Source organism: Microcaecilia unicolor, chromosome 13 (assembly GCF_901765095.1).
Source record: "Microcaecilia unicolor chromosome 13, aMicUni1.1, whole genome shotgun sequence".
Taxonomy (NCBI): domain Eukaryota; kingdom Metazoa; phylum Chordata; class Amphibia; order Gymnophiona; family Siphonopidae; genus Microcaecilia; species Microcaecilia unicolor.
In genome coordinates, this window is record NC_044043.1 from 92,281,219 (window position 1) to 92,303,429 (window position 22,211).

Genomic DNA, 22,211 nt, shown 5'->3' on the forward strand with positions numbered 1-22,211 from the left:
TAGGCAAAATCAAGCAGTCACCTAGGGCCGCAGCTTCTGAGAGGCAGCAGAGAGCAACTGCAACCAAAGCAAAACATTAGATCCCGACAGTTACATCGCAATTTGCAAACACCTGTTTACACAGGTAAATGAGTGGGGGAGGGGGCAGATAGGGGCCTGAAAGTTCATTGAAGTGGGGAGGAGCCTAAGGCTGAAGGTTTGCCTTAGGACACCCAATGCCCTTGCTCTGGTCCTGCATGTCTTCTCTTTCCATTGTTGTGAAAAGTTGCGATATTGTTCTGGGAAAATATTTTTATACTGTTACTAGTAAAAAAAGGCCCGTTTCTGTGAACAATGAAACGGGCGCCAGCAAGGTTTACCTGCGGCAGCGTGGGGAGGGTGCAGGACGGCAGCGTGGCAGCATCGGGAGGGCGCAGGACGGCAGCGTGGGGAGGGTGCAGGTATTTTTTTGGGTGGGCGGCAGCTTCAGGGTCCCGGCGGATCAGGTGTTCGGACAGCACTCCTCCCCCTGCGTAGCTCGGTGTTTGTCGCTGTGCATCGGGGGGGGGGTGGAGGCCCTGCATAGGCTGCTGTTTCTCGCAGTGCGTCGGGGGGGTAGCATATAGTAACATAGTAACATAGTAGATGACGGCAGAAAAAGACCTGCACGGTCCATCTAGTCTGCCCACGATAAACTCATGTGTATACCTTACCTTGATTTGTACCTGTCTTTTTCAGGGCACAGACCATATAAGTCTGTGCAGCAGTATTTCCCGCCTCCCAACCACCAGTCCCGCCTCCCATCACCGGCTCCGGCACAGACCCCGTATAAGTCTGCCCTCCCCCATCCTAGCCTCTCAACCACCAACCCCTCTTCCCCCCGCCACCCAATTTCAGCTAAGCTTCTGTGGATCCATTCCTTCTGCACAGGATTCCTTTATGCCTGTCCCACGCATGCTTGAATTCAGTTACCGTTTTCATCTCCACCACCTCCCGCGGGAGGGCATTCCAAGCGTTCACCACCCTCTCCGTGAAGAAATACTTCCTGACATCTTTCCTGAGTCTGCCCCCCTTCAATCTCATTTCATGTCCTCTCGTTCTACCGCCTTCCCCTCTCCGGAAAAGATTCGTTTGCGGATTAATACCTTTCAAATATTTGAACGTCTGTATCATATCACCCCTGTTCCTCCTTTCCTCCAGAGTATACATGTTCAGGTCAGCAAGTCTCTCTTCATACGTCTTGGAACGCAACTCCCATACCATCCTCGTAGCTTTTCTTTGTAGCATCGGAGGGCGGTGAACTGGTGATTGGCTGAGTATCATAGCCCCGCCCTCCATGTCATCACGTTGTGACGCGAAGGTGGGGCATACACTCATGGGATCTTGCAACTACAAATTTACATTTAGAATGTTAGGGTTGTGAATTATGTGTGGATGGGGCGTGGCTGAGGGCGGGTCTGTGAGTGAGAGTGAGTGGTGCTGACAGCCTAGAAGACTACAGGGCTTCAGTTTCCCTGCCACACAGTGAGGTTCAGAACGTTGGAGGTGAGAATTATTTATATAGATGTGTGTATCTCTCTGTTTCTGCAGCTCACTTTTCCACTTATCTCTGGGTTCTACAGCACAGCATTGCATTTCTGTTTTTCTTTCAATAGAATCAACTTCCATTATTTTTTCTGCTTTATTGCTGAATTCAAGAAAATGGTGTAACAATTTTTCATTTGAGAGAAAACTAGATCTCATTCCCTTCCAAGGTCCGTGAGTTACAACATATCAAGGCCATGCCTAATCAGGGCACATCTAATTAGTGATACGAGATATCTCCAGTCTGAGCCCCATGATCTCAGTTCTCCATCCCTAGGAATGACTCAGCTCTACAATCGTATTTCAGCTCCTGGGTTGTCCATTGTGATATTCGACTGATGACTCAATCCATGGGGGTGTTGAGCTGGTTGATTTGCAGCTCCTGGTCTGTGTGCTCCAAGTCAAACAGGTTGACCAGGTCAGCTCCTGTAGCAGGCAGAGTGTCCAAGTTGTGATCCCTACAAGCAGGAAGCAGCACATGATCATTTCCCTGCATGACCGAATCCAGAGAGTCTGTCTCCCCACGCATGGTCAGCACGTTCTTAAGGGACAATCCAAGCCTGGGTCCACTATTGGAGTTGTGCATCGACAATGAGATGGCACTAGCTCTACGTTCCCAGGAGCGCCGACAACAAGGCAAGTACTTGGCCATGGCTCGTTTGAAGTCCCGCATGAAAAGTGGATAGATGATGGGGTTCATTGTACTGTTGCAATATCCCAGCCAGGTCAAGACATCAAAGAGGCCAGCAGGAACGCAGTCACACACTGCCTGTGAGAAAAGGACCAAAGAGGTTTTTATAGATATACAAAGATCAGTCAACAACCTGTCCCAAATTCCTAAGAAACTGGGAAGTCGCTCAACCCCTTCTGTTCAAGTTTGGTTTATTTCAGGCTTTAGCTTTGGTGTACTCCTTGACTTGATCCCCGACTCCGTTTCAATTCTGAAGTTTGGAGTTTTTGCACATTAACAAGTCATTTGATAGGTATTGAACTCTGCAGAATTTGTAATACACACAGACTTGTTACTGCTTTTATCAGAAAATTGCATGGATCACTTATCAATATTGACCCCTTAGGAGGCAAATTAGAAGTGAAGGGTTTTTTTTTAATCATCCTGTTGATCGTATTTTGTGTTTTCATTGTACACTGCTGTCACCAACTGCCTAGCATGGGAATGCAGTGTAAAAGTTTTTATAAATAAATTCTTGTTAATTCTTAAGGTTTTCTTTTTATGGTAACTTACCTGCACCACATTGGATATGAAGAACGGAAGCCAAGCAATAAAGAACATTCCCAGCAGGATCCCTAGGGTTAGACTTGCCTTCAGTGCTTTCTTACTGTGCTTATTCACAAGTCTCCTGTTTTCATTCACTCCTACAATCTGAGCTCGGGGGACCTATAAAAGATGACAAAAAGTGTTTAACCTGGAACTCATTACCCGTGTCTCAAGAGAAGAAAGGCATGCCAAGCTACATGGTGTATTAGTTAGAAGGAAGGCCAACAGATTATTCAGCATCGGTCTAATTGCCAAACAGCTTTCCCTAAGCCAAAAAAAAGAAGCCAGCTTATCCAGTGACAGCACTATTTATGGGGGCAACATGTTTGACAGACTATCTCCAGTTCCTCAGGTTTGCAGGAGCAAGTAGAACTGTGAAGGTGGTGATTCACCCTAGGGCAGGGGGGTCCTCAAATCAGTGGCATAGCCATGGGTGGGCCCAGGTGGCCTGGGTCCACCTACTTTGGGCTCAGGCCCACCCAAAATTCTTGCACACTTGTTATTGGCTGGTGGGTATCCCCAAGCCTCACCAGCTGCAGGGGTCCTCTGGCAGCAAGATCAGCTCTCTTTCCTACTTGTTCCAGTCAACGTCAATGTCTACACGTTGCTGTTGTGCTGGCCTTCCCCTGCCACACACACTCAGTTGTTCACGCATGCATGAAAACCGAGCATGTGCAAAGAGGTGGGGCAGTGACAGCATGTGGACAGTATCGCCAGTTGCAGCAAGATGGAGAGGGAGATGTTCTGGCCACCGGGGGACCCCTAGCAGCTGGTGGGGCTTGGGAATCCCCACCAGCTAAGGTATTTACTGTAAAGCTTTGACTTGGCATCGGGGGGGGGGGGGGGGAGTTGTGGAGACTACAGTACATGTGCCCACCCATTTTGCCCAGTGGCCTACGCCTCTGCCTCTGCCTCAAATTCAGTCCTCAAGGTCCACAACAAAACCTGGTTTTCAAGATTTCCACAATTGAATATGTATGAGATCTCCATTGCATGCATATAGATCTCATACATATTCAATTGTGGAAATCCTGAAAACCAGGCTAGGTAGTGGACCTCGAGGACTAGATTGGAGGATCTCTGCCCTAAGGGATATCCACACTTCATACCAAAAAAACCTCTCTTAGGAAGCAGAACAAACTGGGAGTAGGTGTAATATTGTGCTTTTCTGAACCTGCATGTTGCTTGCTCTCTTTCTGTATTTATTTATTTATTTATTTATTTATTTACTTACTTACTTACTTACTTACTTACTTACTTACTTACTTACTTACTTACTGCTGATGACAAGAGAGCCCTTCTACAGGTATTAATGCTATTTCTCAATGTTCAGGTCACAGAGTTAATAGAAAGGAAGACCAGTACAATATTTCAGGCAACTGTAATCTCCCTCGCTTCTCCCACCACATTAATAACCACACGTACTCTTTGTCAGGTGTACAAGGTTGTAACTTTATTGATTCATTCAGTGACATAACCCAAGCCAGACCCAGCTCTCATCAGCCATTCTCATATCAGCCTTCAGCCTGCCAGCTGGGGCTATAGTTCATAGTTTATTTAAGATTTGCTATACCGCTAATGCTAACTATCAGGTCTCAGCGGTTTACAATTAATTAAAACCAGTGTCAGAAAGGAAAAGAATTGCAAATTCTGATAAGAAAGATAAAAGTATCCAACACACAAGTAATGGGACAGACTAAGAACAGGAGGCAATAGGTAAGGAGAGGGGAGAGGTTACTAAAAAGGATCTCAGGACAGCATTAACAGTGTCCCACCCCCATGGGAACAAACTAGGGGCTCCCAATGGTACTTCCCACCCCTACTGCGCTGTCATTTCCGGAGGTACAAAAATTTATTTATTTTTCTAATGCAGGAGTGTACCCGGCAGTAATCGGGCAGTGCCACGCACTACCCAGTTACTGCCGGGTTGGCGCAGGAGCCCTTACCACCACCTCAGTGGGTGGTGGTAAGGGCCCCCCCCCCGAAATGACCATGTGGCAAGTGCTTTACCTGCCACACAGCCATTTCCTGTAGGAAAGCGAGACTTCCCTTTTATCAGCTGCGGTAAAATGGGGCCTCGGTCGTGTGAAAAACACATGCCAATGTCAGTGTAGGCCCCCTTTTGCAGCAGCTTGGTAAGAGGGGCCCTAGGTAATTTCAAAGGCTTGTGCAAAGAGCCATGCCTTTAGTAATGCTTTGAATACCTTGTAAGGTTCCGCAAGGATATGTGGGGAGAATGAATTCCATGGAAACGGACAGCAAAAAAGAAAGCACGATGTCTAGTGTAGTCCAGTCGAGCGAGTTTTGGACCTGGTAGAGCAAGATGGTTATCGTTGAGAAAACAGTGTAAATGGACAGGGGAACAGGGAATAGTAAAGGAATTTAGATAAAATGGAAGACCCATCCTGTGTGCTTTAAAAGTAAGAGAAGTTTGAGTTCTCCTTTGTTGAATAGGTAGCCAGTGAAACCTTTGAAGCAATGGAGAGACATGATCTCAAAACTGAGCATGACAGAGCAAACAGATAGCCATGTTTTGAAGAGATTGGAGTCTTTTTATGTTGAATCGAGTGCAACCTAAATATATAATATTACAATAATCTAATCTAGACGTAAGTAATGAAAGAATAAGAGAGTGAAAAATAGCAACAAAGTAGATGTAAAATGAAAAACCCCATTTTACACAAACTAGAAATTTGACAAGTAAATAAATTACCCCCAAGTATCGGAATGAATCGACTGGCTGAATGGTGGTCCCAAGAAAGTTTAACGGGACAGTTGGTATAGTCAGTCCTCCTGTGAACCAACATCCCACAGTTTCCTCCTTATTAAGTACTAACCTTTGGTTGGTTAGCCAACTGGAGATGAGGTTCAGACAATCATTTACTGAACCAAAAGTAGGGTTTAAAGGATTAGTGGAATAAAGGAGAAGAATATCGTAGGTGTAATCCTGGTAACATAGTAGATGACGGCAGAAAAAGACCTGCACGGTCCATCCAGTCTGCCCAACAAGATAACTCATATTTGCTGCTTTTTGTGTATACCTTACTTTGATTTGTACCTGTGCTCTTCAGGGCACAGACCATATAAGTCTGCCCCGCACTATCCCCGCCAACCAACCACCAGCCCCACCTCCCAACCACCGGCTCTGGCACAGGCACAGACCGTATAAGTCTGCCAGCACTATCCTCACCTCCCAACCACCAGTCCCGCCTCCCAACCACCGGCTCTGGCACAGACCGTACAAGTCTGCCCAGCACTATCCCCGCCTCCCAACCACCAGCCCCTCCTCCCAACCACTGGCTCTGGCACAGGCACAGACCGTATAAGTCTGCCCCGCACTATCCCTGCCTCCCAACCACCAGCCCCACCTCCCAACCACTGGCTCTGGCACAGGCACAGACCGTATAAGTCTGCCCAGCACTATCCTCACCTCCCCAGCCCTGCCTCCCAACCCAGGCTCTGGCACAGACCGTACAAGTCTGTCCAGCACTATCCCTGCCTCCCAACCACCAGTCCCGCTTCCCACCACCGGCTCTGGCACAGACCGTATAAGTCTGCCCAGCCCTATCCCCGCCTCCCAACCTCCAGCCCCGCCTCCCGATCTTGACTAAGCTCCTGAGGATCCATTCCTTCGGCACAGGATTCCTTTATGCTTATCCCACGCATGTTTGAATTGGTAGATTTAATCAGTGTTGCGAGAGGATTTAGGAATAAATTAAAAAGAAGAGAGAAAAGGACGTAACCCTGAGGAACTCCATGGTTTAGATGCTATGATGTTTTGACTGTTTTGGATGAAGAGCTAACAACTAGCCGGGCTATCCAAGGTCACCCCAACTCTTCCCAGCACATCTCCACTTGGATGACCAGGCCTCCGTTTGTCTCGCACTTTGTTTACTTTTCTCACTTTATCTCTTTTCCTAGGGTCAGATCCATACCCTGATGCATAAAGCTTTGAGCAAGGAAACAGCTGTAGCCATTGCCACATTGCTGAGGCTCCATTGGCCATTTGACCCCCTAGGTCTTTGAGATCTGAGGACTGTTGTGTGTTGGATGTTCCCACTTTTCAACATGTCTGTTTAACTGAAATGCACTCTCTTCTTTTTTCAGTCCCAGGTCCTGTTTTATAGAATGCTCTTGCAGTTGAATTATGTTTGATAACAAATTGTATTTTGTTTCGTAAATGGCTGAAAGCATACATCCAATGCTGCACCTGCTGGTGATCACCTGCGGTCTAGGAAGACCTGAAAGAAGCTGGAGGGTGGACATGGAGTGCAAGAATCAGGAACCTAGAGGCTGAAATGTACTGCCAATGCCCAAATACAGCAACCTTGCAGATCCTAAGCTCATAACACCAAAGGCACAGACCTAAGCAAAGCTGTTTCTCCCCAGAGACACAGGCCCCATCACATCTGACATCTTTTACTGAAACAGAATTTTCTTTATGGCTTGATAGTAGGGCTCAAAACTAAATTCAAAAAAGAGGTAATCTCCCTGAGTCGATAATGTCATCTTAACATTAAATTCACATATCAAAGCAACAATGATAAGATTGATTATTTAGACGTTAATGTCTCTAAGGATAGTTCAACCTTTCACACTACAATCTTTCGAAAGAAAACAGATGTAAACAGCTTGTTACAATATAAGAGTTGTCATCCAAAATCACTCAAAGATAGCCTACCCTTCTCCCAGATGCTGAGATATTGCAGAATTTGTTCAGACGATAAAGATTTTCAGGAAAAAGCGAAAACTCTTGGACAACGTTTGCAAGATAGAGGCTATCCGACAAAGATAGTAAAACGAGCATACAAGAGAGCGAAATATAATCATAGGGATTATCTTCTTCAACCTAAAACGAATATACAATCAGACCAGGATGACACCGAATATATGACTTGTATTTTGAGATATACCGATGGAGCTAATAGAGTTACTAGGATCATAAAGAACCATTGGAATATTTTGCGAACTTTACCAGCTTTCTCCGAAACGAAATTGCCGTTTGCATAATAGCCCCTCGAAGAATTTAAAAGAGTTGCTTTGTCCATCAGTGCTGCCTGCACAAACCAACGAGATTGAAATTTGGAATGGACACAAAAGATGTAATAATTGCAATATGTGTTCTATTATGTTAGAAATCAAGAGTTTTGTGCATCCACAGACAGCTAAAGAATATGCTCTAAAAGTTAATACGAACTATAAATCTGACTTTTGTGTATTGTATCGTGTGCCCATGCGAGAAGATCTATGTGGGCCAGACAACACGCCCTCTTCAAGTTTGTTTAATAGAACATAAGAGCACTATAACAACCAAGAGGATTAATTCACCTTTAGTTAATCACTGTACTCAAAAAGAACATACGTTTGAACAACTAAAATGTTTTGTGTTACAGCAAATTAAAGAATCTGGCAACAGGATAGGAATGAATAAAAAACATATACTTCTGCAAAACGAGCAGCGCTGGATATTCCGTTTAAGCTCTCTTACACCTAAAGGACTGAACGGAAAAATAGAATGGAGCCATTTTTTCTAATGATAACAACAATAAATAAAAAAAATTTTCTAAAAATTCTTTCTAAAGATATCTCTTTCTACAATACCACCTTGGAAACTATACAGGAACTGAGTCATCTAAAGGAAACAACTTCCTGATATACTTAGAGTGGCGATCTTTTAAGGCACAAAATCTGTTTAAATGACTGTGCAGAATTAGACACGCCCCTTAAAAACTCCAAGCTGGTTGGCCATTATGAATTAAAGGCGTCTGACGTAGTCTTTAAAAATAGAGTAGCCATCTTTTGCTCTTATCCGCAGTTCTAGCACATATTGAAGCGGAGGTATGTTGATAAGATTAGACTTTGAAGATTGCTCTAGTGAAGAGATGTTAGACTAATCTTTTTATTTGTGTTTCTTAGATATAACGAACCACCGTACCCTGAAGCAGGTCCTTCGAAACGACGGCCATCGTAGGTCGGGGTTCGACAAGATCCGCAGTAGACAAATAAATAACCAACACCGCTTTAAGCTAAGTAGCTAAATAGAAGAGTATTGGTAACTATAAGAAAAAACGGTTACATGACAATAAGATTGGCGATTTAAAGAGGTTTTGAAAGCCAATGATGATGAAGCCCAGCTCTCTGAAGTAAATTACAAAAGCTATAAAAATTATAAAAATATTTACTGGAGGCTTCTAGAGGCTTTCTTCTCTGAACAAGTACTCTATTTCTACAAATGATAAGATTGAAGAATAGTGCTGTTTTGTGATGCCAGATATAGAAATCTCCCTACTTTGTTTTGATATTTGATAGTAGGGCTGCCAGGTCACCCCTGCCCTACCAAATACACTGATAAAGATTGTTGGATTAGATGATGTAAATATAGGAAGTGAGCTTTCCTATGGTGAAAAGACTCCTGATGCAGGCCTGATAGGCTGAAACACAGCTGTGTCGAGCCTCATTCACCCACCTCCTTATTTTAATTTTATATTTTTATTTCATGTTCAATAGTATTTACATTAGAAGCGTCGTCTTCTTGAATTTTTTGAGTCATCTTCGCTGTTTTGTTTGTCATCTGATTTTTGCGAAGACTGGTTTCTTCTGTTTTTTGCATCGAGTGATAAATTCTATTGCTATCAAAGACCAAGTGCAGGCCCTCAATGAATGAACATAAGCTAAAATATTTCTTCTTACAGACCTTACTTATGGATTCAACCCCTTCCAAAGGATTTGCCCGTTGAAACAGAGTAGAAGATGAAGGGAGCAGCACCTCCTCCCCACTCCCCCACCCCCATATTATCTGCTTTACAGAGACAGACTTCTAAAATTGTAGAAACCCGTCTTGTTCTGATTAAACCTAATCTCTTAGTAACACACGTTCTTTCACCATTATCTAGAGTTTTCATTAAGATGCTAAAAAAAATCTACTACTATATTCATTATAATTAATCATTCAAATTCCACCCAAAATAAAAATTGTTGAAAAGGTCAAGCAGTCCCAGAGCTTCAAACAGAGAAAAATGAGTCTGTCTCCTCTACGTGTGTTCAGACCAGGCTCAACAGCTTCTTTCCTTTGGGCCCGATGCAGTAAGCTGCTCTACCATTTAGCACAGTGGTTTACTCTTGGTTTTCTCAGAATAATCTCCTTCCCAACCATGTTACTATGATACTATGAAAAACCACAGTGCAAGTCACTTCCTAAAGTATTGCTCCCAGTGTAGATTCACCAAATCCAGCATGGGGGAACTAAGGCCGATGCTGACTTCTATGCTCTAGTTCCCGGCATTTGGCATTTCCGGCATTGGAGGAACCAAGGTCGATGCCGGACATATTTTTACAGTCTGTGTCCCACAAATGGCGAAAGGCAGGTGAAGCTTTAGCAACTCCAGTGTTATAGATCATTTTCTTCTCACGTGCTGTGGGTGAGGGTGCTGTGCAGCTCAGGAGGGAGGGGAAGACATCTTGACTGGGAAGATGAATACTGTCAGCAATACTTGGGGATGATAAATGGTTATAACCAAGACTCCATCATGTTTGACAACCAGAGATTAAGCATGGGTTGCTGGGCACAGTTCTGACCACCTTGTTAGGCAGATTGGATGGACCATGCAGGTCTTTATATGCCATCATTTACTATATCACTGTATTTTAAAAAACTGAACTAAAATCTAGCGCAGTTTTGGGGTCTTTTTTGTAATGCTGAATCTTGCATAAAGATACAGGGCAGGAGCAAAGATATCTTCTGAGGTGAAGACTGGCACCATCTCAAATGTGGCCCAAATAGTCCCCTGGGACCCCAACCACCCACCCCTGAAGATATCCCTAATTGTCCACATGGCCTCTGGTCCCAAATCCTCTATCCCCCACATCAAAGTTTACCAGATGGCCCAAGTAGTCCCCACGTTTCCATATCTCTAAAGCCTCGTTCAGACCAGGCTCTGTCTCTTTCCTGTGTCTCTAAAGCATTCAACAAGCTGAGCTTAGCTCCCTTCCTATCTGTCTCTAAAGCCTCATTCAGACCAGGCTCAGTCTCTTTCCTGTGTGTCTTTAAAGTCTTGTTCATACCACACTCAATCTCTCTCCTGTGTCTCTAAAGCATTCAACAAGCTGAGCTTAGCTCCCTTCCTAACTGTCTCTAAAGCCTTGTTCAGACCAGGCTCAGTCTCTCTCCTCTGTGTCTCTAAAGCCTCCAACAAACTGAGCTCAGGTCCCTTGCTCTGTGTCCTTAAAGCTTCATTCAAACCAGGCTCAGTGTCTTTAAATTCTCATTCAGACCAGGCTCAGTCTCTCTCCTGTGTCTCTAAAGCTTCCAACAAGCCGAGCTCAGCTCCCTTCCTGTGTGTCTCTAAACTCTTGTTCATACCAGGCTAGGTATCTTTCCTCTATGTCCATAAAGCTTCATTGAAACCAGACTCAGTCTCTCTCTCTCCTCTATATCTGTAATGCCTCCAACAGCTGAGCTCAGCTCCCTTCCTCTGTGTCTCTGAACTCTTGATTAGACCAGGCTCTGTCTCTCTCTCCTCTGCTTTTAGCTTTCAGGGTTCTTTGTGAGGCCAATTTTATCTTCTCCCCACCCTCCTTCATCCACTTGGGCCACGGTACTGAAAAACACTTCATCTGTATTCCTGAGAGTGTGCCATGGTCAGGAATGGAAGACAAAGTCAATACTAGTATCGATCTCACTTGAATAAATACTTAAAATGCAATTCGCCACAGCTATTGATGCTCAAACATGCGTAAAGAAGTGTTCTTCCAATGGCATTTGTCTTTGACCTGACTAGTTTATATTTTCAACAAAGAAAAATGGTGAAGCAAAGAAATATCCCACTAATTTATCCAAACAGCAATCAGTTTTTCTATTGTTAACTTTTATACTTTCTGTAAAGACCCTAGACAAAGATAATAATAATGACAGAAAGAAAGGAAGGAAGGAAGGAAAGTAAGTCCATGAAGCCCAATATCAGTTTCAAAGAGTGGCCAATCCAGGTCACCTGCTTAGCTCAGGTTTACCTTATTTTAAAAATATATATGCCACATATCTCAAACTTTCAAGCGTACATATTTAGTTAAAACACTATAACATGACATACACGGAACACAAATTCCTCAAAAAAAACTTTAAGCATGATCAATAGACCGAAATGCCTGAGAAAATAAATAAGTCTTGGTAAAGACACCATAAAAAAAGAAAGCAATCCTTAGAGAAAACAAGAAACCTGTTCTATGGGTAAAAGCCTTCATGCTGTGCTACTGGGTTTAGGCTGATTCACGTTACCCATCTCTACTCAGAAATAAAGGGAAGCTTTTACAAAGCAGCAGTGAGACCACTGCGGGCTTACCATGCGGCAATTCAGAGCTACCATCGGCCCAATGCGGGGCACCGGCGGTGGTTCCACCCCCGTGTGCGGCGTTTCTGGCACTTGCGGAAATATTTGAAAAATATTTCCATAGGGGTTTACCCGGCGGTAATTGGGCAGCGCTGTGTGCTGGCCGGTTACCACTGGGTTAGCGCAGGAGCCCTTACCAGCACCTCAATGGGTGGCAGCAAGTGCTCCCCCCCCCCCCACTCCCACATGGCCATGTGGTCAGTGGCGTAGGAAGGGGGTCGGGGGGGGGCGGTCCGCCCCAGGTGCACGCCGCTGGGGGGTGTCGGCTCCGCACTGGTGCACTGCCCTCTCTGCCCCGGAACAGGTTACTTCCTGTTCCGGGACAGAGAGAGCAGTGAACCAGTGCGGAGCCGACACACCCCAGCAACGTGTAGTCGAGGCGGATCGGCCCTCCCGCCCGTCCCTCACTGCAGGTATGCGCTCTGGGGGGGTGCGCTCCAGCGGGAGGAGGGTGCACCATGCTGCACCCGGGGGGGGGGCGTGCGCAGCAGCGACCCGCCCCGGGTGTCAGCTCCCCTCGCTACGGCTCTGCATGTGGTAAGTGCAATCTTACCGCATGGCTATTTCTTTTCTCGCCCTTTTTAACCGCTGCAGTAAAAAGGGCCTCAGCACACAGCAAAAATGGCCACCGATGCTAGCGCAGGTCCTCTTACCGCAGCTTAGTAAAAGGGCCCCAAATTTAATTGAGAAGGTTCAAATGTCTTCTCTTGACATTTTATCCTACATTTACACAGAAATTTAAGTATAAAGAAAGCTCCCGTACTGTCCACCCATGGACGAAGAAGCAAATATTCTAACATTTAAAGAAAGAAAAGGAGCATTTGTACATCTGAAACAGTGACGTAGCCAGTATGGGGCCACGGGGGCCTGGGCCACCGTAGATTTGCCCCTGGACCCCCCTGCCGACGACCCGACGACCCCCCTCCCATCGCCACCTACCTTTGCTGGCAGGGGACCCCAACCCCCGCCAGCCGAGCCGAGGTCCTCTTCTTCCCAATCCCATGCAAGGCTTCGTTCTAGTCTGACGTCCTGCACGTTGTACATGCAGGACGTCAGACTCCCAGAAACAGAACGAAGCCTTGCGCCAGAAGAAGAGAACCTCGCTGGCTGATCTGCAAGGTTGGGGTCCCCCGCCAGCAAAGGTAGGGGGTGACGGGAGGGGGGTCGTCGGGTCGTCGGCAGGGGGGGTCAAAGTTGGTAGTGGGGGGTTCAGCAATGGCGGGGGGTCGGCGGCACGGGGGGGGGGCTAAAATGTGCCCCCTCACCTCGGGCTCTGGACCCCCCTCCTGCCGAAGTCTGGCTCCGCCCTAAATACAATCAAGCCGGTCTCTGTCCAGATCCAATGCAAGGGTTACTACCAACGTTGAAGATGTAACAAGTTCTTGTCTAGAAGAGTCCAAAAATGCTGTTAGATCCAGACTATCCTGAGAAATCGGTGACAAAACGTCTTGGCCATCTTCAATTCTCTTTTTAAATGGTGAAAGATTTTTAAAATCCTTGTTACAGGTGGACTAGATTGAGAAGCAACTTGTGAGTGTTGCAACGTATATCATTTCAACATGTCCAGTGGTGCAACACCTGGCTTTTTAGGAAAATTAGTTCTTGTATATCTTTTCAGAACTTAGATACTCTCTATACCTAAGTGGTTTGCACAAGGATTTGTGCAGGTACTTTCTGTCCCAGGTGGGCTCACAATCTAAGTGATATTTGTACCTGGGGCAATGGAGGGTTAAGTGATTTGCCGAGGGTTGTAAGGAGCTGTAGTGAGAATTGAACCCAGTTCCCAACCCACAGCACTAACCATTAGGCTACTCCTTCACTCCTGCGCCTGACTGTATTTTCCAAATTCCCATCCTCAATCGACAAGTTTTCTTTATGGTGTAGTTACTAAAATTGTTAGAACTCTTGGGATCCTTCTTTTGTGGACTTGGGATATATTGAGGAGTTTCTTTATTTTCCTTCTTATTTCCCATTTGTTGCAAATGTACATTAAAAAATAATAATAATGATAAGCCTTAGCCTGTTTGCAAAAAGACGGGCAGAGAAATTCTATAACTGGACACATGCATACATGTGCCTTGCGTGTGTAAATGACACTTTGACACTCACACGTGCGAGTGCACTATGCACTATCCTCTAAGGAGTAACTGCAAGGGACCTGCCGGGAATAGTACTGACATTCACGAAGCCCTCTGTGTATAAAGGTTGCCCATTCCTGATATAGTGGCAGTGAATGTACGAGTTTTTTAAACACCCTGGTGGGCATTTCAAAAAAACACCATGACTGATGGGTTTAAACACTGAACTGATTGTTTTTTGGGAAACCAGTATGACATTTTGTCTGGTTCACCCTTTTTCCTGTTTCTTTCTTCTTCGTCTTCTTTTTTTTTTTTTTTTTTTTAAATCAATCTGCATTCAAATATTATATGTCAAGACACGTTTCTGTTTTGTATATAAAATAGATGTACTTTGCTCATTCTTGAGTTGTGAGGTTTTATTTTCCCCATAAAGAGGTCTTTTTAACTTTGCAAAATTGGATGGTAGTGAGTTGGAAGGATCTCAATGTCCCACGTCTCTGTCCTCCACAGAAAGGGGGAAAAAAAAAAGCAAGCTGCTACCAATGTAATTAAACTGTGATTTTCCAGCAGGATTGGTTCGATGAAGAGCATTACTGAGGGTAATTACTTCTGCCAGATTAATGAAAAGTCCCTTTAAATGACAGATATGAATCATAAATACATAGAAAGTCAGGCTGGGCTTTCTCGGTGCAGAACTGAGCCAATGGAAATGATTAGAGAGTCTCTTGATACGGAGGGCCACATGGGAGGAACAGAGACAGCTAAGCAGGAGCAAAGGCAAAATAAAAGGGCTCAAGCAGTTCAGGACCTCTGCTATTCAGGCAAATTCACAAATCCACAGACCACCCTGGACTGGCACCCTGAGCCAACTTTCAGTTTGACGCCCCTCTCCATCAGCGCACGCTGCCCTCCCCTTCTCTCTCAGGCCACCTTCCCCTGATATGCCTTTAAAATCCAGTTGACCCCTCCCAAGCACCGAAAGCATTTCACCTAATGCTACCTGCACCAGCTCTACCATCTTCCCTCTACCAGGGGCGTAGCTACATGGGGCCACGGGGGCCTGGGCCCCCATAGATTTAGCCCTGGACCCCCTGCCAATGACCCTCTTGACCCCCCCTCCTGCCATCAACCCGTCGTCGCCGTTTGCTACCTTTGCTGGCGGGGGACCCCAACCCCCGCCAGCCGAGGTCCTCTTCTTCCTTCATTCTGTTTCTGAGTCTGATGTCCTGCATGAATGAAGGAGAAGAGGAGCTCGGCTGGCAGAGAGGTTGGGGTCCCCCGCCAGCAAAGGTAGGCGACGGCAGGGGAGGGTTAGTTGGGAAGGGGGGGTCGAGAGGGTCGGCGGCGGGGGGGGGTCAAAGTTGGTGGTGGTAGTAGTGGCGGGGGGGGGGGGTCGTCAGCGCCGGGGGAAGCTAAAATGTGCCCCCTCACCTCAGGCTCTGGACCCCCCTCCCGCTGAAGTCTGGCTACGCCCCTGCTTCTACCATTCCCTGCCCCACCCCACTTTGATATAACTTCCTGTTTCTGCAGGAGTGTGGCAGAGAAAAGACACCACAGCTGTTGCAGAGAGCAGTAGGTGGTTAGTGCAATGAACTTTGATCCTAGGGAACTGGGTTCAAGTCCCACTGCAGTTCCTTGTGACTCTGGGCAAGTCACTTAACCCTTCATTGCCCTAGGTATAAATAAGTACCTGTGTATACTATGTAATCTGCTTTGGATGTAGTTGCAAAAACCACAGAAAGGTGGTATATTAAGTCCCCCTCCCTTCCCCCCACCCCTTGGCACTGTGAGGCACTGTCATCTGGTCCATGGTGTGAGCCAGCCCTTCGGACAGGCATTACCTGTGGCTGAAAAGCAACAGAGCTTGTCCCGATTATATTAGGAGCCACCTGTCTGATTAAAGAGAAGTTTCCTAGCGCAGCCAGTACATATTACACTATCTGAACTCCAGAGGGAAGAATTCTGGAATAATGTCAATATTAGGACAACCAGCAGCAGTAAATCTGAGCCACTGAGGTTGTGCTCAACATACCCTGGCACAGGAGGACTGAGGTGCAGCACTGGGCTTTACTGCCCCTACGATCAGAGATAATAGCATGCAAATTTAAGCATGCTATTATCTCTGATCATAGGGTAAAAGTGTGGGAGGATTGTGGCTGGGAATGTGCCTGAATTATGTGAATATTAACAATAGAGGTAACATAAAAGTTCAAAGAAGATTGACCAAAATTATAAAGAGGAATGGAACTCCTTTCATATGAGGAAAAGCTAAAGAGGTTAGGGCTCTTCAGCTTGGAAAAGAGATGGTGTATGATTGAGGTCTACAAAATCCTGAGTGGTGAAGAATAGGTAGAAGTGAATCGATTTTTTTTTTACTCTTTCAAAAAGTACAAAGACTAAGAGACACTCAATGAAGTTACATAAAACACTTTAAAAACGAATAGGAAGACATGCTTAAAAAATACTTCGGAGAAATCCTAGGAATTCCAGTGGAGGGCTTTCCGCCCCTCACTGGGGCTGGTTATATATCTGGAATTCGACTTCAACCCCTGATTTCTCAATCCCATCCTGATTTGAACTTGACCGAGTTCCTCGAGAGTTCATTGGAGGTGGTTACCGAGCGTACAACTCTCCTGGTGTCATTCGCTCTAGAGTTTGACAGAAATAATATCTTTAAATTGTATTTCAAGCATATGAATGCACTTTTTTTGAGCCAAGATCCAGATATGTCCTGATTTTAACAAAGAGACACAAAAGCGTAGACGAGAATTCCTGACGTTCAAATCACGAATTCTCGCATTATCTGGGACATTTGTTCTTAAATATCCATGTAGATGTTTTGTGTCTCTTGATGGTGTTAATTATATGTTCCTTGACCCCAGAAAAATGCAAACATACATAGAATCAAAAGAGCATAGTAAGATTGATGCTCAGACCTGAAGCCCCACTTTAAATATGCTGTTATATCGGCTAGCGAGTAACTAGGGTTTTCTTCCTCTTAGCAGAGTAAACAAAATTAATTTATTTTTCCATTTTTGTTTTTCCTAGTTTCTTGCCTCATAATGTGGTGTTGATTGTGGTCAAAGTAGAAACAATAATATTTCCTATGTTATGGTATGTTTAATATATTTTCTGTATCTATTACATTTTTGAAATGGATGTAAAATTGTAAAATCATAAATTTAAAAAAAAAACAAATAGGAAGAAATATTTTTTCACTCAAAGAATAGTTAAGCTCTGGAACTCGTTGCCAGAAGATATGGTAACAGCGGTTGCAGTATCTGAGTTTAAAATAGGTTTGGACAAGTTCCTGGAAGAAAAGTCCATAGTCTGCTATTGAGATAGGCATAAAGGAAACCTCTGCTCGCCCTGGGATTGGTAGCATGGAATGTTGCTACTATTTGAGTTTCTGCCAGGTACTTGTGACCTGGATTGACCACTGTTGGAAGCAGGATTCTGGACTAGATGGGCCATTGGTCTGACCCAATGTTAACATTACTCACTGCGTTTCATAGTGTAATATGGTAAAACTGGGAGACAAGACATTTCTTAGATATGTAAGTGATCGGAGGAAGTGCCAAAATGGTAGAGTCAAGGGTGAAGGGGAGAAATATATAAAAGCTGAACTGCTTAATAATTACTTCCGTTTTCACAAATGAAGGGCCAGGGGTAGGACCACAGGAAACAAATGCTAATGGGAACTGATATGTATTAGACCAGGACCGATTCTCAGAACATTTCATTTGTGAAGAGCTAGCTAAACTAAAAATAGACAAAGCGATTGGTCCTGATGGGATCAGGGCTTTTTTTGAGGGGGTACTACTACTACTATTTAGCATTTCTATAGCGCTACAAGGCATACGCAGCTTTGTAAAAGGGCCCCTTAATGTACCGCCTTAAATAAAAGCAACCAGGGCTTTTTTTGACGGGGTACTGAGTACCGGCACCTTTTCCATTGTCTGCTAAAATTGACCCATGGATTGCAAGTTTTAATGAAAGAGCTCAGGCTCTACGCACCAATTCTTTCTTGTCATAGATGCTGTGACTGGTTGCAGGGGCTCTGGCTATTGTGGGATGGGTCCTTCAGTGATCACCCCACTCCTGAAGGGTGGCCTAGCATTTGAGTACCGTCACCTTTTTTGCTAGATAAAATGCACTGGATGGGATACATCCGAGGCTACTCAAGGAACTCGCAGAAGTTCTGGCAGCTTTGTTGTCTAACCTTTTCAATGCTTCTTTAGAGTCTGGAGTGGTCCCAGAGGACTGGAGAAAGGCAGATGTGGACCCTCTGTGCAAAAGCGGAAGTAAGGAGGAGGTTGGGAATTACAGGCCTGTTAGTTTGACCTTAGTGGTGAGTAAGCTCATGGAAATGCTTCTAAAGTAGAGGACTGAGATGTTTCTAGGACTGCAGGTTTTACTAGAGGCCAGGTCTTGTCAGACAAATCTGATTGATTTCTTTGACTGGGTTACCAAACATTTGGATATGGGAGGGGCACTAAATGTGATGTACTTGGATTTTAGCAAGGCCTTTGACATGGCTCCACATAGGCACTCATAAATAAACTGAGTGCCCCCGGTATGGGTCCTGAAGTGACTGATTGGGTTAAAATCTGGTTAAGTGGAAGGTAAGTTGCGCATTGAGGCCATTTTTTGGAATGGGTAGAACTGGGCAGGACATGGGTGGAGAATGGTCATAGAGAGTGTTATTCACTTAACAAATAGTTAAGCTCTGGAACTCATTGCCATAGGATGTGGTAACAACAGTTAGCATATCTGGATTAAAAAAAGGTTTGGACAAGTTCCTGGAGGAAAAGTCCATAGTCTGCTATTGAGATAGACATGGGGGAAAGCCACGCTTATTCCTGGGGTCAATAGCATGGAATCTTGCTACTCTTTGGGATTCCGGAATCTTTTTACTCTTTGGGATTCCGGAATCTTGCTGTTCTTTGGGATTCTGGACTCTTGCTAATCTCTGGGTTTCTAGAATCTTGCTACTCTTCAGGATTCCAGAATCTTGCTACTCTTCAGGATTCCAGAATCTTGCTACTATTTGGGATTCTGCTAGGTGCATGTGACCTCTGTTGACCACTGTTGGAAGCAGGTTACTGGGCTACATGAATCATCAGTCTGCCCCACTATGGCTATTCTTACATTCTTAACATGCTGCACTTACCCTGCACTAACTGACGAACACACACAGTTATCGTGGGACCAATTACCTCTTCCTAAATAGGAGGCACTAAGTATTCTCTGTTAATTCACTACTTCAGTCATGTGTGCTAATGCCATTTTAATGCAGGATCCGTAAGTGAAATTTATTTATTTATTTATTTGTTACATTTGTATCCCACATTTTCCCACCTATTTGCAGGCTCAATGTGGCTTACAATTGTTCCATAATTGTGATCACCAATTCCAGAAAAAGAGAAATACATAGTTAAAACATGGAGGTGACAGATCGGAATTAGGTAGTCAAATAAAGAAAGTTAATTTTCATAATAAGAAATAAAAGATAATTGGATAAAACTGCAGTCGTAGTAGATTAGAGTTGAACAATCACGAATAAAGAGTTACGTTTTGTGACGTTCTGGTGTAAATTTTATTATTGGCATTTACTCATTTGCCCTCCTCCTCCCCTGTTCCTCTTTACCCTGTAATTCCCTTGCCCGTAATGTCTTGTCTGTCTGTTTTACCTAGATTGTAAGCTCTTTGAGCAGGGACTGTCTCTCTATGTCAAGTGTTCAGCGCTGCGTGCGGCTGGTAGCGCTATATAAATGTTATTATTAGTAGTAGTAGTCTTTGTGGTATGCCTTCTTGAATAAGTTAGTTTTCAGTAGTTTTCGGAAATTATTTATGTCGTGTGTTGTTTTTATTGATTTTGGTAAGTCGTTCCATATTTGCGTGCTTATATAAGAGAAACTGGATGCATATGTTGATTTATATTTGAGACCGGGCACCTCCCCCAATTGTCACCTTGTTAACTACCAGATCTAATGCACTTTAGTAAAAAGTCCATGGTAGGTTTCAAAGATAATGTAGGCACAGACAATTTGAAAAGTGGTCCCTCTAGATTCAACACAACAACTTGGAAATTGATCCTTGTCCTAAACAGGTAAACCCATAGACCCCTTCCCCCATACACACACCCTTTCAGCCCTGTGTGCAGTTGAACCCAGAAGTCCTACAACCCTGCCCTGCTTCCCCTGTAGTTAGAACCATTCTGACTAGTTTTTTCATTACTGGGTACAGCCTCTTGCATTTCTGCCTGCATAGATGACTCACCCCAGATTGTTAGCTGGTGCACAGGAAAGGTCACAGTTTTTGCCAGCAAGTATCAGATTGCTTTATATAATTCAATTATGTTCTGCATCTTAATGTATTCCATGTCACCCTCTTTTGAGGATGCTTCCAGAGCCTCCCATGCTCCTCAACTAGTGAGTCTGTCAAAGGAAGATGAATCTCAGTCCGGTTTACCCTAGGGATCCGCAGGTGGGAGCTCTTGACCGCCCCATTTTTAAAAAAACTTTAATGCAATAGATATCACAGCATGCTTATATATCCAGACATGCATAATATTATCTGCAGCTGTTGGCTACAATTTGTATTCATGCAACTTTTTTTACAGACTATCATACTCACCTGTCTTCCCATTGAGGGTAGAAGTTATTTTTTTCATTCATGCAATTCTGTACACTTAATTCACATTGATGTGGCATTCTAGGCTTCTCTTTCCAATACAGGGCTTTCATGGCGTCTTCTGGTTCGCAAACGTTTTGCCCTGGAGCAGAGGTTAACATCTTCCCGATAGCTCAGGAAACACAGAGTAGGAATCACTTTTGATACCAATTTTGGTCAGTTTCGATCTGTCTCCAGCACCTGGGCACCTCGCGACAGGTCAACCACATAAAACTATGGAATCCAAAGAGCCACATCTTTACCACCACTAACCTAGAAAACTTTATGAAGAATACTCGAAACCTGTAGGTATGGGGCAGATGTTGCACCATCGGCTCGGCCCTAGTTCTACAGCACATGGAAACTGTACCAAAGCCATGGCAGTCAGCCCCCTAAGCAAACGTGCAACCGAATAACAGAACGATCATGTACATACCCCCAGGAGGCTCCCTTTGCATAAGGAGTGAGCTGCAGCCTCTTCCTCTCCTTTATATTGCCCCTAGTAACAGACTGATAAAGTAGGTTGCAATGGTTGACCCACCGAGAATGCACTCTGGCTTGATTGGTTCTTTGGAATTAATTCTTCCTGGTTGGTGCTTTACACCTATATTAATCCCAGAGCTCGTATTATGCCTCCGCTATGGACAGGTCTTAGTTGAATACTATATTCTGCTGACCTTTGGTATCCAACCCTTGATGCGAAGGCGGTAGAACTAGAGGACATGAAATGAGATTGAAGGGGGGCAGACTCAAGAAAAATGTCAGGAAGCATTTTTTCACAGAGAGAGTAGTGGATGCTTGGAATGCTCTCCCGCGGGAGGTGGTGGAAATGAAAACGGTAACGGAATTCAAACATGCGTGGGATAAACATAAAGGAATCCTGTTCAGAAGGAATGGATCCTAAGGAGCTTAGCCGAGATTGGGTGGCAGAGCTGGTGGCGGGAGGTGGGGATGGTGCTGGGCAGACTTATACGGTCTGTGCCAGAGCTGATGGTGGGAGGCGGGGCTGGTGGTTGGGAGGCAGGGATAGTGCTGGGCAGACTTATACGGTCTGTGCCAGAGCCGGTGGTGGGAGGCGGGACTGGTGGTTGGGAGACAGGGATAGTGCTGGGCAGACTTATACGGTCTGTGCCAGAGCCGGTGTTGGGAGGCGGGGCTGGTGGTTGGGAGGCAGGGATAGTGCTGGGCAGACTTATACGGTCTGTGCCAGAGCCGGTGGTGGGAGGCGGGGCTGGT

The 22,211-nt window shown here is 44.9% G+C and overlaps 1 protein-coding gene across 1 annotated transcript in view; it reads right to left on the minus strand.

The window, feature by feature from the left end:
- Nucleotides 1–1,544: 1,544 nt before the first annotated feature.
- The window catches only part of HTR6 (5-hydroxytryptamine receptor 6), a 39,148-nt gene continuing 18,481 nt past the window's right edge, over nucleotides 1,545–22,211 (minus strand). The window contains exons 3-4 of the mRNA XM_030222171.1: nucleotides 2,807–2,959; nucleotides 1,545–2,332 (exon numbers count right to left, since the gene is read on the minus strand). Of these exons, the coding sequence (XP_030078031.1) occupies nucleotides 1,907–2,332; nucleotides 2,807–2,959 (579 nt within the window). The 3' untranslated portion in view covers nucleotides 1,545–1,906. The remainder of the gene's footprint in view (nucleotides 2,333–2,806; nucleotides 2,960–22,211) is intronic.